Source organism: Benincasa hispida, chromosome 10, assembly GCF_027475165.1.
Source record: "Benincasa hispida cultivar pf3 chromosome 10, pf3_genome.v1.1, whole genome shotgun sequence".
NCBI lineage: Eukaryota > Viridiplantae > Streptophyta > Magnoliopsida > Cucurbitales > Cucurbitaceae > Benincasa > Benincasa hispida.
This window is the reverse complement of record NC_143487.1, coordinates 8,545,912-8,560,599: the sequence shown is the minus strand read 5'-3', so window position 1 is coordinate 8,560,599 and position 14,688 is coordinate 8,545,912. Positions and strand designations below refer to the sequence as shown.

The 14,688-nt window shown below is 42.4% G+C and overlaps 1 protein-coding gene across 1 annotated transcript; it reads right to left on the bottom strand.

Moving 5' to 3' along the window:
* Positions 1 to 7,113: 7,113 nt before the first annotated feature.
* Positions 7,114 to 7,623, bottom strand: LOC120088912 (uncharacterized). Its single transcript, XM_039046350.1, has one exon. It carries the CDS (start codon positions 7,621 to 7,623, stop codon positions 7,114 to 7,116), a length of 510 nt encoding a protein of 169 aa, XP_038902278.1.
* Positions 7,624 to 14,688: the final 7,065 nt, after the last annotated feature.

Genomic DNA, 14,688 nt, shown 5'->3' with positions numbered 1-14,688 from the left:
AGTTTGGGAAGTAGAATCTCCTTCTTATACTCCCACATTAAGTTGTGGATTTGGGCCCCAAAGGATACCCATATTTTAGAGGGAGTGGGGAGATAGACAAATATGGGTATGATGGACATCTCATACGAGTCACCACTGCCATCATCCATTCGACCGAACGAGCGTGGGGTGGCGTGGCGAGGCGAGGTAGGGCATGTATGTGTGTGTAATTATTTTTTTAATTAAAAATAATCATTATTATTCATTCTTTATTTTTATTTAAAAATAAATAAAAGAAAGGTTCTTTTAGTCGTTCGCTTTTTACGTGGTCCTTGAAACTTCCTACGTTTTACGCGTGGCCTTTGCTCATATTCTGTGGTTGCACGCGTCTTTCTCCTCATCGGTTTTGCACAACTGTTGGACTTCAAGGCCTATAAATTATGGATAGTTCTGTCACATTTTCCGAACATCTTCATTTCTTCTCTTATTTACATACAAACTTTTTCTCTATTCTTCTCTCTTTCCTCCAGTTTTATGATTTCTGTGCAACCTATATTCATCTGAAGGGTGTGAGTTTTCTAATCGGTTCCAGTGGAGCTTCGATCGAGTCATATTCATTTCTTTTGGGTTGTTTTATCCTGGGAACAATGTGGCAATTTTTGAACTACTTGCACAAGGGGTAGAGCTGTGAAACATCTAAAGAGAGCGAGCTTTGCGACTCAACTTGTAACCAATTTTCTGTTTAGAGGGAGTGGGGAGATAGACAAATATGGGTATGGTGGACATCTCATACGAGTCGCCACTGCCACCATCCGTTTGACCGGGCAAGCGTGGGATGGTGTGGCGAGGCGAGGTGGGGCATGCGTGTGTGTGATTATTTTTTATTATTAAAAATAATCATCATTATTAGTTCTTTATTTTTATTTAAAAATAAATAAAAGAAAGGGTCTTTTAGCCATTAGCTTTTTACGTGGTCCTTGAAACTTCCTACGTCTTACGCATGGCCTTCGCACACATTTTGTGGTTGCGGGCGTCTTTCTCCCCATCGGTTTTGCACAACTGTTGGCCTTCAAGGCCTATAAATTGTGGATAGTTCCTTCACATTTTCAGAACATCTTCCTTTCTTCTCTTCTTTACATACAAACACTCTCTCTATTTTTCTCTCTTTCCTCCATTTTTATGATTTTCGTGCAACCTATATTCATCTGAAGGGTGTGAATTTTCTAATCGGTTCTAGTGCAGCTCTGATCGAGTCAGATTCATGTCTTTTGGGTTGTTTTATCCTAAGAACAGTGTGGCAATTTTTAAACTGCACAAGGGGTAGAGGTTTGAAACGTCTAAAGAGAGCGAGCTTCGCGACTCAACCTGTAACTGATTTTCTATTTTGCAGGGTTTTTTTCGACGTTAGACACTATATGTTTGTAACTATTTTCTGTCCACCAGAGGTAGCTGTTCCAACATGTTTTAACTCAAGAAGTTTGTGAGTCTTCTCACAACAAAAAAACATTAAGTTTATACATTATTAACTCTTTGCTCTATGGGCTCCAAGTCTTTACAACTTGTAACGATATAAATGGATGTTATGTTGTGTTATCGTTTATGCACACTGCTGCTAAGTTAATCTCTTTATCTACTCTAATGCATGGCTTATGGATGAGAGGAATGATGTGCTAAATATGCGCTCAAGTACTTTGCGATAAAGAGAATTTGCTATGTCTAAGTATATACGTTGTTAATGATATGCTCGTAGTATGCGATATAGTAGTGCTTGTCACAAGTTTCCTTGCGCTGAAACCAAGTATAATTCCAACGCAAGTTTCTCAGAATAATCCGAGGTCGAACACAGGGATTGTTTTCGTTAATGCGTTACTTTTGTGATACATGCGACCGGTTTAACAATGAATAAAGAATTAGGTTTATATAGGAATGTAAATTGCGATGAAATAAAATTGTGTTGATAAAATAAAATCCTAAACTAATATGATATAAGATACAAGATACATGATACAGGATACTGAGGTCGAGAACTGACTGTGAAGTTGTACAAAGAATCGATGTATGCGATGGTAAGTCTTTATGGATGAAGCAGAAAGAGAAAGAATAAATAGTAAAAACATCGCAATTTTGTCAATTGCGTGAAAGATGCAACTAAGGTTCCGCTTTCTCTTGGCGTACACCTCTCGGTGATCGGCCGCGTTCCCATATCTCTATGGTGAAACAGGGATGAACGTGATGAACACAAGGTTGTTTCCATCTCTGGAAATACTTCTCGCTTTAGTTAACGCATTCTTCCAACCTTCTCTCGATAGGCGGAAGAACATCTTCACTTTTGCTCTCACAGGTGAAGATGTCGTCGAGCATGCTTTAGCTAAACTTAATTATTTCTTTAACACAAATTAACTCAGTCGTTTAATTCTTGCTAATTACCCAGGGAATTAGGAAAACATCATGGAGAAAATGGGTTATGGATGAATGGAAAGAGACAGAGAGATGGCAATGGTAATTATCCTAACATTTAATTCTAGAATTAAGCATTCGATACATGGTGTGAATGAAAGATTAAGGAAGATGAATACAAATGATGAAATAAAGATTAGAAACAAATACAGAAAGAGTGTCAATGTCTTGACACAGATTCCGAACGGAGTTTGTGCTTGTCGGCATGTAGAAGTAATAGAGAGGAAAGCTTCCCTCTCAGGCTTGCTTTCCCGGTAGAATTGACCTTCGCACAAAGCTTCAACTACGGGAATTGGAAGGATTCTCTGCTCGGAGACTCACCTCTCGGCCTTGTCTCGTGGTTCTCCTGGATCACTCTGTAAGTCACTTCAGACCAGTCTCTCTCTCAGAATCAGTATATGCACGTATCTATGTATTCATGTATATCTTTCAGTGAATTTGCAGAAGCTATTTATAGGTGAGGCTTGGCTCTTTGAAAGTGTTGTCCCCATTGTATGGTTATGGTAGTTCCTGAAATGGCGTAGTGAATATTCCTTTTGTTATGCAATCAATCTGTCAGAAATGCACAACTGAAAGCTGTACATTTGTCAGAAATTTTCGCAAATGCGTTACTCTTTACATATTCGATCTATCGCCGCATGCGGTGTTATTTTTTATTACCGCATGCAGTTGAAATTGCGTTGATCGCTAGAGCTCTTGATCGATTGTCGCATGTGCCGTCATTGCGTTGATCATTTCTTCGTTCTTGATTAATGGGCGCAATGCGACGTAGATGCGTTGTTCATTTCGTCTTTGAGCCATGAACGCATGCGGTGACTGATTCTTGCAAACAGAAACTGAAACATTCTATTCTACTATCACAATAATTTTAGTGGGTGTATTGGTGACATTTTATAATTTTCGCATTTCTTAGCCAATTTCTATACTATCGACGCAACTTTTCTTTCTTTTTACCGCAATATCTAAATAAAACAGTATAAATAACTTGTATTTCTACAAGTTATCACACCCCCAAATTTATAAATGCTTGTCCTCAAGCATATCTTCTACTAAGGCAATATCGCTCAATTTCTATCCTTATTTTGCATCGATTGGTTGCTCCGAATGCTCCACCAAGGCAACATTACTTAACAACGCAATTTCCTTCTATCCTTGATAATTCATAAACATGCCCTACTTTATTCTTTTATATAACAAATCTCTACTCAAAAAATTCCTTTCTTGTTTTAAAAAGAATGTTTACCTCTTCATGCAAAAACAACTTGGTGCGTCTGTATGCGGTGGTCTAGTTTGTGTCATTTTATTAGAGACTGTTGATCATGGTTACACCTTTGTTTTGGCTTGTTCCCACGGGTGTCATGCGAACATCCAACTACAGTTGTGTGCCATCTCAACTTCAACTCTTGATTTTCAGCTAAGTTTAACTTTTGCTGATCAGAGGAGTTGTCTCTTATATTCTTTTATTTTTTCCTCTCGTTCTTTTCTTTTCGTATTGCGTCATTCGTGGAAACCCACCTTCGTTTTGGCTTGCTCCCACGGGTATCATGCGAACATCCAACTACGAGAAGGTTCCTTTCACGACTTAACTTTTATCAGGTTGGGATTTTTCCCTTGCGCTGACATTGGAGTTTGTATGAATTTTTTTTTATCATAATGAACGCATTTTTCTAATGACTGCATCCACTTGGTCGCATCTGCTCAGACCTTCCCCACCCCTAAATTTAGAGGTGCACAAGGTCATCATTGCATTGTTTTGGACAGAATAGACAAAACACTTAGACAAAATTTTGAAAAGAAGGTTTGAGCAGAGTCTTGAAGGATAAAAGGTAAAACAGTGTTATTGCTACGAATTATCTAAGTGTTAATCAGAAAATACAAAGTGTAGGAAATGTTGTTAAGGGTATGCATATAACTCATCATGGCAGCGCAATGAATAACGCAAAATAAAAGATAAAAAACATCGCAATAATTGACAAAGGATGATAAATAAGAGGCTAATGCATACTGAAGGAATTGTTACTCAGTTGTATTAAAAATTAACCAAGTATACAAAGAATTACAAATCACGCAATACAAAATTTGAGCATGTACAAAGAATCATGGAATAGCTTCTATACATAGAAATAATGAATGAAATTTATCCTTTGTATTTGATTCAGATGAGTGCACGGTTAATGATTAACACCACGCCTCCATTAACGCAAATGCATATTTGCAGAGGACGGGCAACAACGCATGTATCATCGCAACACACCCCTCAACTCAGTGCATTTCTTGAGGAGGGGCGCACAATATTTCTATTGGCGCAACACTACCTCAACATAGTGCATTTTTGCTAAGGACGGGCGAAAAATACCTACGAGCGCAACACACCCCTCAGCGCAATATATTTGGGTTGGATGGACGCAAAGTGTATCTTGCTATCACAAGATGCACCCATCATTGCAATGCATACCAATCTTTATTTTTCTTTTTAATTCATCAAACACGCAAGTCGATAAGACTTTGCGGTGTTCATCGTTTTATTCAGTCATTCACAGAAATTTTAAGAAAAGTGCTACTAATGCATAAAAGTAAAGAAATTAAACATGACACTGAAATACACAATTGAATTAAATTGAAAGTAAACATGTAAAGTAGTAAAGGCTAATTCTAAATGTAATTTAAAAATCAGTAAAGGAAAGTTGTAAAGAAAGCACTTAAACATAGATATAGGGATGCTAATTGAAAGAAGTTTTTTAGAGTTACCGCAATAGCATCCCTGCAAGCGGTCAATCCTACTTGCCTAAGTCGATGGTCTCCATACGTCGTTCCACATCACCCCCATAGTAGGGTTTAATTCGTTGACCATTGGCTTTAAATGCGTTGTTCCTATCTTCAGTTGTTAGCTCCACTGCACTATGGGGAAAGATAGTCTTGATGCGGAATGGCCCAGACCAGCGGGACTTCAACTTCCCTGGAAACAATCGCAAATGTGCATTAAACAGAAGTACCTGTTGACCCTCGAAGAATGTCCGGTTGCTTATGCGGTGTAACGACCCTAGTTTCCTACAATATTCTTGGACGCTACTTCATGCATGCATAGACTCAATTGCATAATGTCTTTTAAATCATCAAATTAAAGGAGCCAGAATATTTATTTAATAATGCTCAAACGAGCAAGGATGGGGGAAAAACATAATTAAATAATAATAATTAAACCAAAGCAAAAATTAAAAATTGTTGCCTACCATAGCAATACCGGGACAAACGAAGATTATTGGGAGAGGAACAATGTAATTGAGTTGCTTCCTCTTTCATTTTCATTTCCAAATCCGGCTCGCTCACTTGACTAGAAAAAAGCGAAGGCAAATCTGACACTTCACATGAGACTCATCGGGGGTGAACAAGAATTGGGGATCGGATGCGGGCGGGAATTTTACCAGTCGGGGTACCCCTAATTTCTAGCAAAACAAATGTTAAAAAAAAAATTAAGTAGTCAAATAATAAAATTAATGTATTTTGCATAATAATGAAAGATGTCTAACTCCTAAACCAGAATTTCAAACATAATACGATATGCAGAAGCAGTGAAACGTTCTAATGGCTAGGTCACGAATCTCTCTTGTCATTCGCCAGCTTGTCGTTACTCTTACCTAAAAAATATGGAGAGAAAAGGGTGAGTATAAAAATATACTCAGTAAGTGGTCCACTACTGGGCCCATTCAGTGATCTATTAGTTTATCCATTGGACCAAAAATGTACAACGACATTATAAACATAGGCATAGGCATAGGCATAAGGGACGAACCCGAAGGCATGCTTTCATAAGTAGTGACTCAAAGATCACAACATAATTACAAGGGGTGATCCCAAGAAGGACACCGTACATAAATATAGGGTGCCCGAAGGCTCACACATGCGATGTGTATGGCTCAATGGTATACTAACAGTCACTAAAATCTCATACAGACATAAGCTTACAAACACCAATACGTATTTAAACATAAACATGCAATCAAGGCCATGAATCAACATTAAAGTTTAACACCGTTCCCCATATTTTCATCAACTGTTTTAGTCCACTCATAACTCAACATCATGCCTTAACACATTATATAGCTCATACATATAACAGTGCTGAGGACAAATGGCGGACGAGAGCGGCGCTGGAAACAAAAGAAAACTCTGGTGCGGCTGGAACCCACGGTCGACGGCGGCGCAGATGAACGTATTGGAAGGCCCACGATCGAGCGATGGAGCTTCGACTGGGATGAGCGGCTGGAGCGACTGCGGCTGGGCCTCGTGTGGAACGAGCAGACGGCACGAAACAGAGAACTGTGCAATGTGGTCAGGCCTTGCGCGGAGCAGACTGACGGCCTGCGTTTGGTCGAGCAGCAGCAGATCGGAAGAGGAGGCAAACGGTGAGGGCTGGCGCACGGTGACTGAATGGGGAAAAAAAATAAAAAGAAGAGGGGGGAGGGGAAGGAAGAAGAAGAAGAGAGAAAGGGGGAAAAAAACCCTTTTTAAATTTTTTTCTCCTTTGGCATGCATCCTAATGCCACTTAAAACCCTACACTTCTTCTAAAAATAACCAATATTTCCCCCCTTTTTCATTCCTTTTTTTTTGTTTCAAACTGAATAACTTTGGGACGTTACACTCTTCCCTCCTTTAATAAACTTTGGTCCTCAAAATTTCTAATCCTGAAAGAGCTCTAGATGTAGTGCCCTTATCTTGTCCTCTCGCTCCCAAGTAGCTTCCTCAAACTGATGGTTCTGCAACAAGACCTTCACCAATGGCACTTCCTTGCTGCGCAAAACTTTCTCCTCCCTGGCCACCACTTGCATGGGCTTTTCCTTGTAACTCAAGTTCTCATTCAGTTGCAAGGGCTCAAAGTCCACCATATGCGATAGGTCCATTAAGTACTTCCGCAACATGGAGACATGAAATACATCATGGACTGCGGAGAGGGACGGTAGCAAGGCCAAACGGTAAGCCACAGAACCGACCCGCTCAAAAATCTCGAATGGCCCTACAAAGCGCAGACTTAGCTTACCCTTCTTCCTGAACCTCAGGACTCCCTTCATTGGCGCCACTTTCAGGAACACCTTGTCACCTGCTTCGAACTCTAAATCTTTTCGCCTGACATCCGCGTAACTTTTTTGTCTACTTTGTGCTGCTAGCATTCTGGCCCTGATTTTCTGCATGGCTTCATTTGTCAACTCCACTAACTCAGTCCCCACCAGTTTCCTTTCCCCAACCTCACTTCAGAAAATGGGAGACCTGCAACCTCTGCTATAAAGAGCTTCAAACGGCGACATACCAATGGTAGCCTGATAGCTGTTATTGTAAGCAAACTCCACCAAATGCAAGTGGGAGTCTCAACTCCCTGAGAATTCCAACGCATAAGTGTGCAACATGTTCTCCAATGTCCGATTTAAACGTTCTGTTTGCCCATCAGTTTAGGGGTGAAATGTTGTACTGAAGTTCAACCGCGACCTTAAAGTTGCCTGGAGGCTCTTCCAAAAACTGAAGGTGAAACGAGAGTCCCTGTCGGACACAATTGACACTGGCACACCATGCAACCTTACTATCTCCTTTATGTACAACTGAGCCCACTTACTCACTGCGTACGTGGGCTTTCCTGGAATAAAATGTGCCACCTTGGTGAGTCTATCAATCACAACCCAAATCACCGAGAAACCCTTCGCTGTCCTGGGCAACCCCGTAATAAAATCCATAGCCACACTCTCCCATTTCCACTCTGGCACATCCACTTCCTCGGGGCCTTCACCTACTGATAGACTAAACATCTACTGACATAATCATCTATCTCCCTTTTCATATTGGGCCACCAGTAATACCGCTTCACATCTTGGTACATTTTGGTACTACCTGGATGCATCGAGAATGGGGAGTTATGAGCTTTTGCCAACAATTCCCCTTTCAAGCCATCAACTGCTGAGACGCACAACCGTCCCTGATACATAAGACCCTTGTCCACTGACATAGAAAATTCACTTGCCTAACCTGACTCTACCTGACAACACTTTTGAACCAAGTCAGGATCACCCTGCTGAGCATCAATAATCCGCTGCCTCAAGGTTGGTTACACTGTCAACTGGGCTAGCTGTGAGGTGACTTCCCCCACTACCACTGCTATCTCTGCTCGTTCCAGGTCTCTACACAACTGAACCTGCTTAGTGATGAAGGCGGCCAAATGAGCTACCTTTCGACTGAGAGCATCGGCTACCACATTCGCCTTACCTGGGTGGTAGAGGATCTCGCAGTCATAATCCTTTACTAACTTGAGCCACCTGCGCTGCCTCATGTTTAATTCCTGCTAGGTGAAAAAGTATTTTAGACTCTTGTGATCGGTGAACACTTGGATCTTTTCCCCATACAAGTAATGTCTCCAGATCTTCAGGGCAAACACTACCGCTGCCAATTCCAAGTCGTGGCTAGGATAGTTTCACTCATGGTTCTTCAACTGGCGGGAGGCATAGACGACCACCCTACCATGTTGCATGAGCACACAACCCAAACCTTTCTTGGAAGTATCACTATAAATCACGAAGTTTCCGGAGCTGTCTGCGGTGAGAACCGGGGCTGAAGCCAACCTCTGCTTGAGGTCTTGAAAACTGTCCTCACACGCTTTGCTCCAAACAAACGAAGCTCCCTTCCTGGTCAACTAGGTCAACGGCATGGCCATACTAGAGAAATTCTCTACAAACCTACGATAGTATCTAGCCTAACCCAGGAAACTACGCACCTCACTGACCGTCGTAGGGCGAGGCCAATTGCTAACAACTTCAATCTTAGCTGGATCCACTGAAACCCCGTCCTTCGACACCACGTGCTCAAGGAAGGACACCTTCCGTAACCAAAACTCGCACTTGGAAAACTATGCATACAGCTTATTTTTCCACAGTGTTCTTAGGACCTTCCTAAGATGTTCCTCATGCTTCGCCTCTGTCTTGGAGTATACCAAAATGTCATCAATAAAAACGATTATAAAGGCGTCTAGGAAGTCCTTGAACACCCGATTCATCAAATCCACGAATACCGCTGGAGCATTGGTTAGACCAAATGACATTACAATGAACTCGTAATGCCCATATCTGGATCAGAAAGCACTCTTCTGAATATCACTGTCACTGATCCTTACTGATGGTAACCTGACCGTAGGTCAATCTTGGAGAATACAGTAGCACCATGTAGCTGGTCAAACAGGTCATCGATTCTAGGAAGGGGGTACTTATTCTTAATGGTCACCTTATTCAACTCCTTGTAATCTATGCATAAGCGTAATGACCCATCCTTTTTCTTCATAAACAATACCGGTGCACCCCATGGGGAAACACTGGGTCGTATAAATCCTTTATCAAGCAGTTCCTGCAATTGAACCTTTAATTCTTTCAATTCTGCCGGAGCCATTCTGTATGGAGCTTTGGATATGGGAATAGTGTCTGGCTCCAGTTCAATTGTAAAATCAATCTCCCTTGGCGGAGACAGTCCTGGGAGTTCTTCCGGGAATACATCAGCATAATATCTCACAACTGGTTCAGAGGTTAGAGCAACCTCGATTTCCCTTAAGTCAACTATGAATTGAAAGAATTAAAGGTTTCCCTTGTGGCAATATGCTTCAAACACCTTGGCTAAACAACCTTTTGGCCTTAACTTCTGAAATCACCTTAGGCAACACTACTGTCCCGGCTCCTTTGAACTTAAAGTTGGCTTCTCTAGGAGGGTTAAAATTCACCTCCTTACGAGAACAATCTATACTAGCATGGTTAGCAGCCAACTAATCCATGCCCAAAATTACATCGAAATCGCGCATGTCTAATACTATCAGAGTCACATTGAGGGTGCGGTTTTCTATTTCTAACTGACATGCTTTTATCTTTTCACTGGCTATCATAATTTCTCCCGACGGTGTAGACATCGACAAAACATAGCCCAAAGGCTTCAAAACTAACATGGCATGCTTCACAAACAATGATGAAATGACAGAGTGAGACGAGCTCGAGTCAAACAATGTTAAGGCATAGTGCCCCAAGATTGGGAGTGTACCTATCACCACTGTTCTCGAGTGCTTAGCCTCTCGATGACTTGTGGCATAGACCCGACCCTACTGTTGGGGTCGGCTTGAACTAACCTGATGCGAACTCGGAGGCTGACCCCCGCACTTCCGGAACCACTACTAAGGCATTGGTCTGCCGTATGCCCTACCTGTTTACATCTAACACATGTCCCGGTGCTTATCAGACAGTGTCCCCAATGATGCTTTCCACAAGACTTGCACATTGGCCTTTCCTTCCAAACTCCTCCTAAAGTTATAGCCTGTCGTTGAGCATTCCCTACTGGCCTGCTTGTACTCTGGACCTTCTTCAAAGGTCCCAGAGCTTTCTGCTCAACCTTCCTCTTTTTACCGGGGGCCCGTTCCTCTGTCAAGGACTTCAGGAACTCTATCCCTGAAGGACAACCACGCGTGCTGTCGCTCGGAAGGCTGCGACGTAGGTGGGAGGCTCTAGGGCTTGCACGATGCCTCGCACCCCATCTCGAATTCCTTGTACAAACCTCTGAACCTTCTTTGCTTCGGTAGACACCAGGTCAGGGGAAAAACAGGATAATTTATCAAACTCTTCTCCATACTCTTCCACTGTCATGGTTCCTTGCTTCAAGTTCATGAACTCAGCCTGCTTGTTGTACCTCACATGAGCAGAGAAGTACTTCTCATAAAACCGCTCCTTGAACTGATCCCACGTGGCTTGGCCTCCACTGGCTTCTATCATCCTCTCAGCCGAGCGCCACAGCGCTTTACATTGTCGATGAGAACGAAAGTGGCACAATGTAGCTTCTGCTCCTCTGGACACCTCATGTACTGGAAGATCCCCTCAACAGTGGCAACCACAATTCTGCATTTGTGGGGTCTTTTAAGGATCCGTTAAACGTCGGGGGATCGTATTTCTTGAAATCCCGTAGGTATCCAACTTCCAACGAAGAGCCTGCCATGGTCCAACTCGTGGCCTTATCCTGATTCTGAACTTGTGGTGTCGAGTCTAACGAGAATGGCGCCTGCTGTGATTGTACATACTAGGCGATCTGCTCTGCCACTATGCCCCTTAGCTATGCCACCACGGCCTACGTGACGACGTTCCCAATAGATGCAGCCATAGCCATATATTCCACTGGGATTTCTGAGGACGACGGTCCTGCTGGGGGTACAGTCGAAGTTTAAGGTCCGCTTCTTGGTCTAACCCTCTGCTAGGTTGACCCAGAGGGGTCGCGAGGTGGTGGGCCTCGCACCTCTCGGCTCTGCACCTCGGGTTCTTGCAAGTTGGGGTCCTACTCCCTAACTACTTTCTTGCCTCGACTGCCCCTTCCTCTAGTGCGTGGTGCCATACCTGGTAACCACACGCAACAATTTAATACACACAAGTAGAATTCCAAGCATATATAATTCCCTAAAGGTTTTAAAACGACATACCTGGTGACGACGAAAGATCCATTTGTGGCCATAAGGAACAGATTAGACTAACGATGTAAGTCAGTCTACAGAACCTAAAACTTAGGCTCTGATACCAACTGTAATGACCCTAGTTTCCTACAGCATTCTAGGACACTATTTCATGCATGCATAGACTCAATCACATAATGTCTTTTAAATCATCAAATTAAAGGAGCCAGAAATTTTATTTAATAACGCTCAAACGAGCAAGGATGGGAAAAAAACATAATTAAATAATAATAATTAAACCAAAGCAAAAATAAAAATAAAATAATTTACCAGCCGGGGTACTCCTAATTTCTAGCAAAACAAATGTTTAAAAAAATAATAAAATTAATGTATTTTGCATAATAATGAAAGACGCCTAACTCCTAAACCAGAATTTCAAACATAATATGATATGCGGAAGCAGTGAAACGTTCTAATGGCCAGGTCACAAATCTCTCTTGTCATTCACCGGCCTGTCATTACTCTTACCTGAAAAATAGGGAGAGAAAAGGGTGAGTATAAAAATATACTCAGTAAGTGGTCCACTACTAGGCCCACTCAGTGACCTATTAGTTTTCCATTGGACCAAAAATGCACAACGACATCATAAACAAAGGCATAGGCATAGGCATAAGAGGCGAACCCGAAGGCACGCTTTGATAAGTAGTGACTCAAAGGTCATAGCATAATTACAAGGGGTGATCCCAAGAAGGACACCGTACATAAACATAGGGTGTGGCCCGAAGGCTCACACATGCGATGTGCATGGCCCAATGGTATACTAACAGTCACTAAAATCTCATACGGACATAAGCTTACAGACATCAATACGTATTTAAACATAAACATACAATCAAGGCCATGACTCAACATTAAACTTTAACACCGTTCCTCATATTTCCTTCAACTGTTTCCGTCCACATATAACTCATACATCAACTCAACATCAGGCCTTAACACATTATATAGCTCATACATTAGTAGCCAGCATCAGACCTTAATACATTATATCCATGCTTCAACCTTATCACAGTAACCTTTAATCCTTACATCCAAATTCATCACAGCAGGAATAATTCAAATTCAACTTATTGAATTCAGCACAACACCCATAGCAGATTTCATCGCAGTTTCATATATGAAATAAAATATTTCACAACAGGCCTAACAACATCCTAAGGCAATCAGCAGTAAACCCCTTACCTCAGGATAACTTACTGTCAAAACAAGATTTTACTCTGCTTGAGAAGTCCCTTCACTGACACACGTTCCTGAAACCAATAACAAATTAGGCCCAAGAACCCCAAAAAGAAGTGAGCTACCAACAAGACAAAGAAAACAACTCACCCCCAACAAATCGCTCGACCGGACTGCCGCAAACCGACCGCTAATAGTGCTGAGGATAAACGGCGGATGAGAGTGGTGCTGGAAACAAAAGAAAACTCTGGCACGGTTGGAACCCACGGTCGACGGCGGCGAAGATGAACGCGTTGGGAGGCCCACGATCGAGCAACAGAGCTTTGGCTGGGATGCGTGGCAAGAGCGACCGCGGCTGGGCCTCGCGCGGAACGGGCAGATGACGCGAAATAGAGACCTATGCGACACGGCCAGGCCTTGTGCGGAGCGGACTGATGACCTGCATTGGGTCGAGCGGCAGCGGATCAAAAGAGGAGGCAAACAGTGAGGGGCTGGCGCACGGTGACTGAAGGGGGAGAAAATAAAAAGGAGAGGGGGGGCGACTGCTGGAGAAAGAAGAAGAAGAGAGAAAGGGGAAAAAAAAACCCTTTTTTTAATTTTTTTTTCCTTTGGCACGCATCCCAATGCCACTTAAAACCCTACACTTCTTCTAAAAATAACCAATATTTCCTCCCTTTTTAATTCCTTTTTTTTCAAACTGAATAACTTTAGGACGTTACATGTGGTTATCATGCCACTTTTTGGTTCTCTCCTTATAGAGCTTGGAATTTTCGTAAGCGTTCATTCGTCACTCAACCAGCTCATTCAGCTGCAACTTCCGGACTTTCCCCGCGTTTGCTAGATCATAGTTCAGCTTTTTGCTTATCCATATTGCCTTGTGTTCCAACTCGAAAGGCAGATGACAAGCTTTTCTGAAGACTAGAGCATATGGGGACATGCCAATTGGAGTTTTGATGGCAGTCCTATATGCCCACAATGCTTCATCGAGCTTGGGTACTGACTACCTTCTCCAAGATATTTTGATCTCTCTATTAGAAATTTCTGCCTGCCCATTGGTTTGTAAATGATAGGCGGTTGTAACTCTATGGCTGACATTAATCTTGATCAACAGGTTGGTGATGATGCGGTTGATGAAATGTCAGCCTTCATCGCTGATTAAGGCACGAGGCGTTCCATATCGGATAAAGATATTCTTCTTGAGAAATTTTGCCACCGTGGCCGCATCGTTCTTAGCACATGCGACGGCCTCAACCCACTTCGATACATAGTCAACTGCGACCAGAATGTATTGATGACCTTCTGAAGGCGGAAATGGGCCCATAAAGTCGATTCCCCATACATCGAATAATTCGATGTCCAAGCTTAAAGTCAAGGACATTTAATTTCTTCTAGACGTGTTCCCTATTCTCTGTCATCTATCGCACTGCATAACATGGGCATGGACGTCCTTGAATAGTGTTGGCCAAAAATAACTACTCTGTAGGACTTTTGCGGCGGTTCGCTACCCCCCAAAATGTCCTCCATAAGGGGACTCATGATAAAGCTCTAAAATGTGCTTGGCCTCATGCTCAAGAAC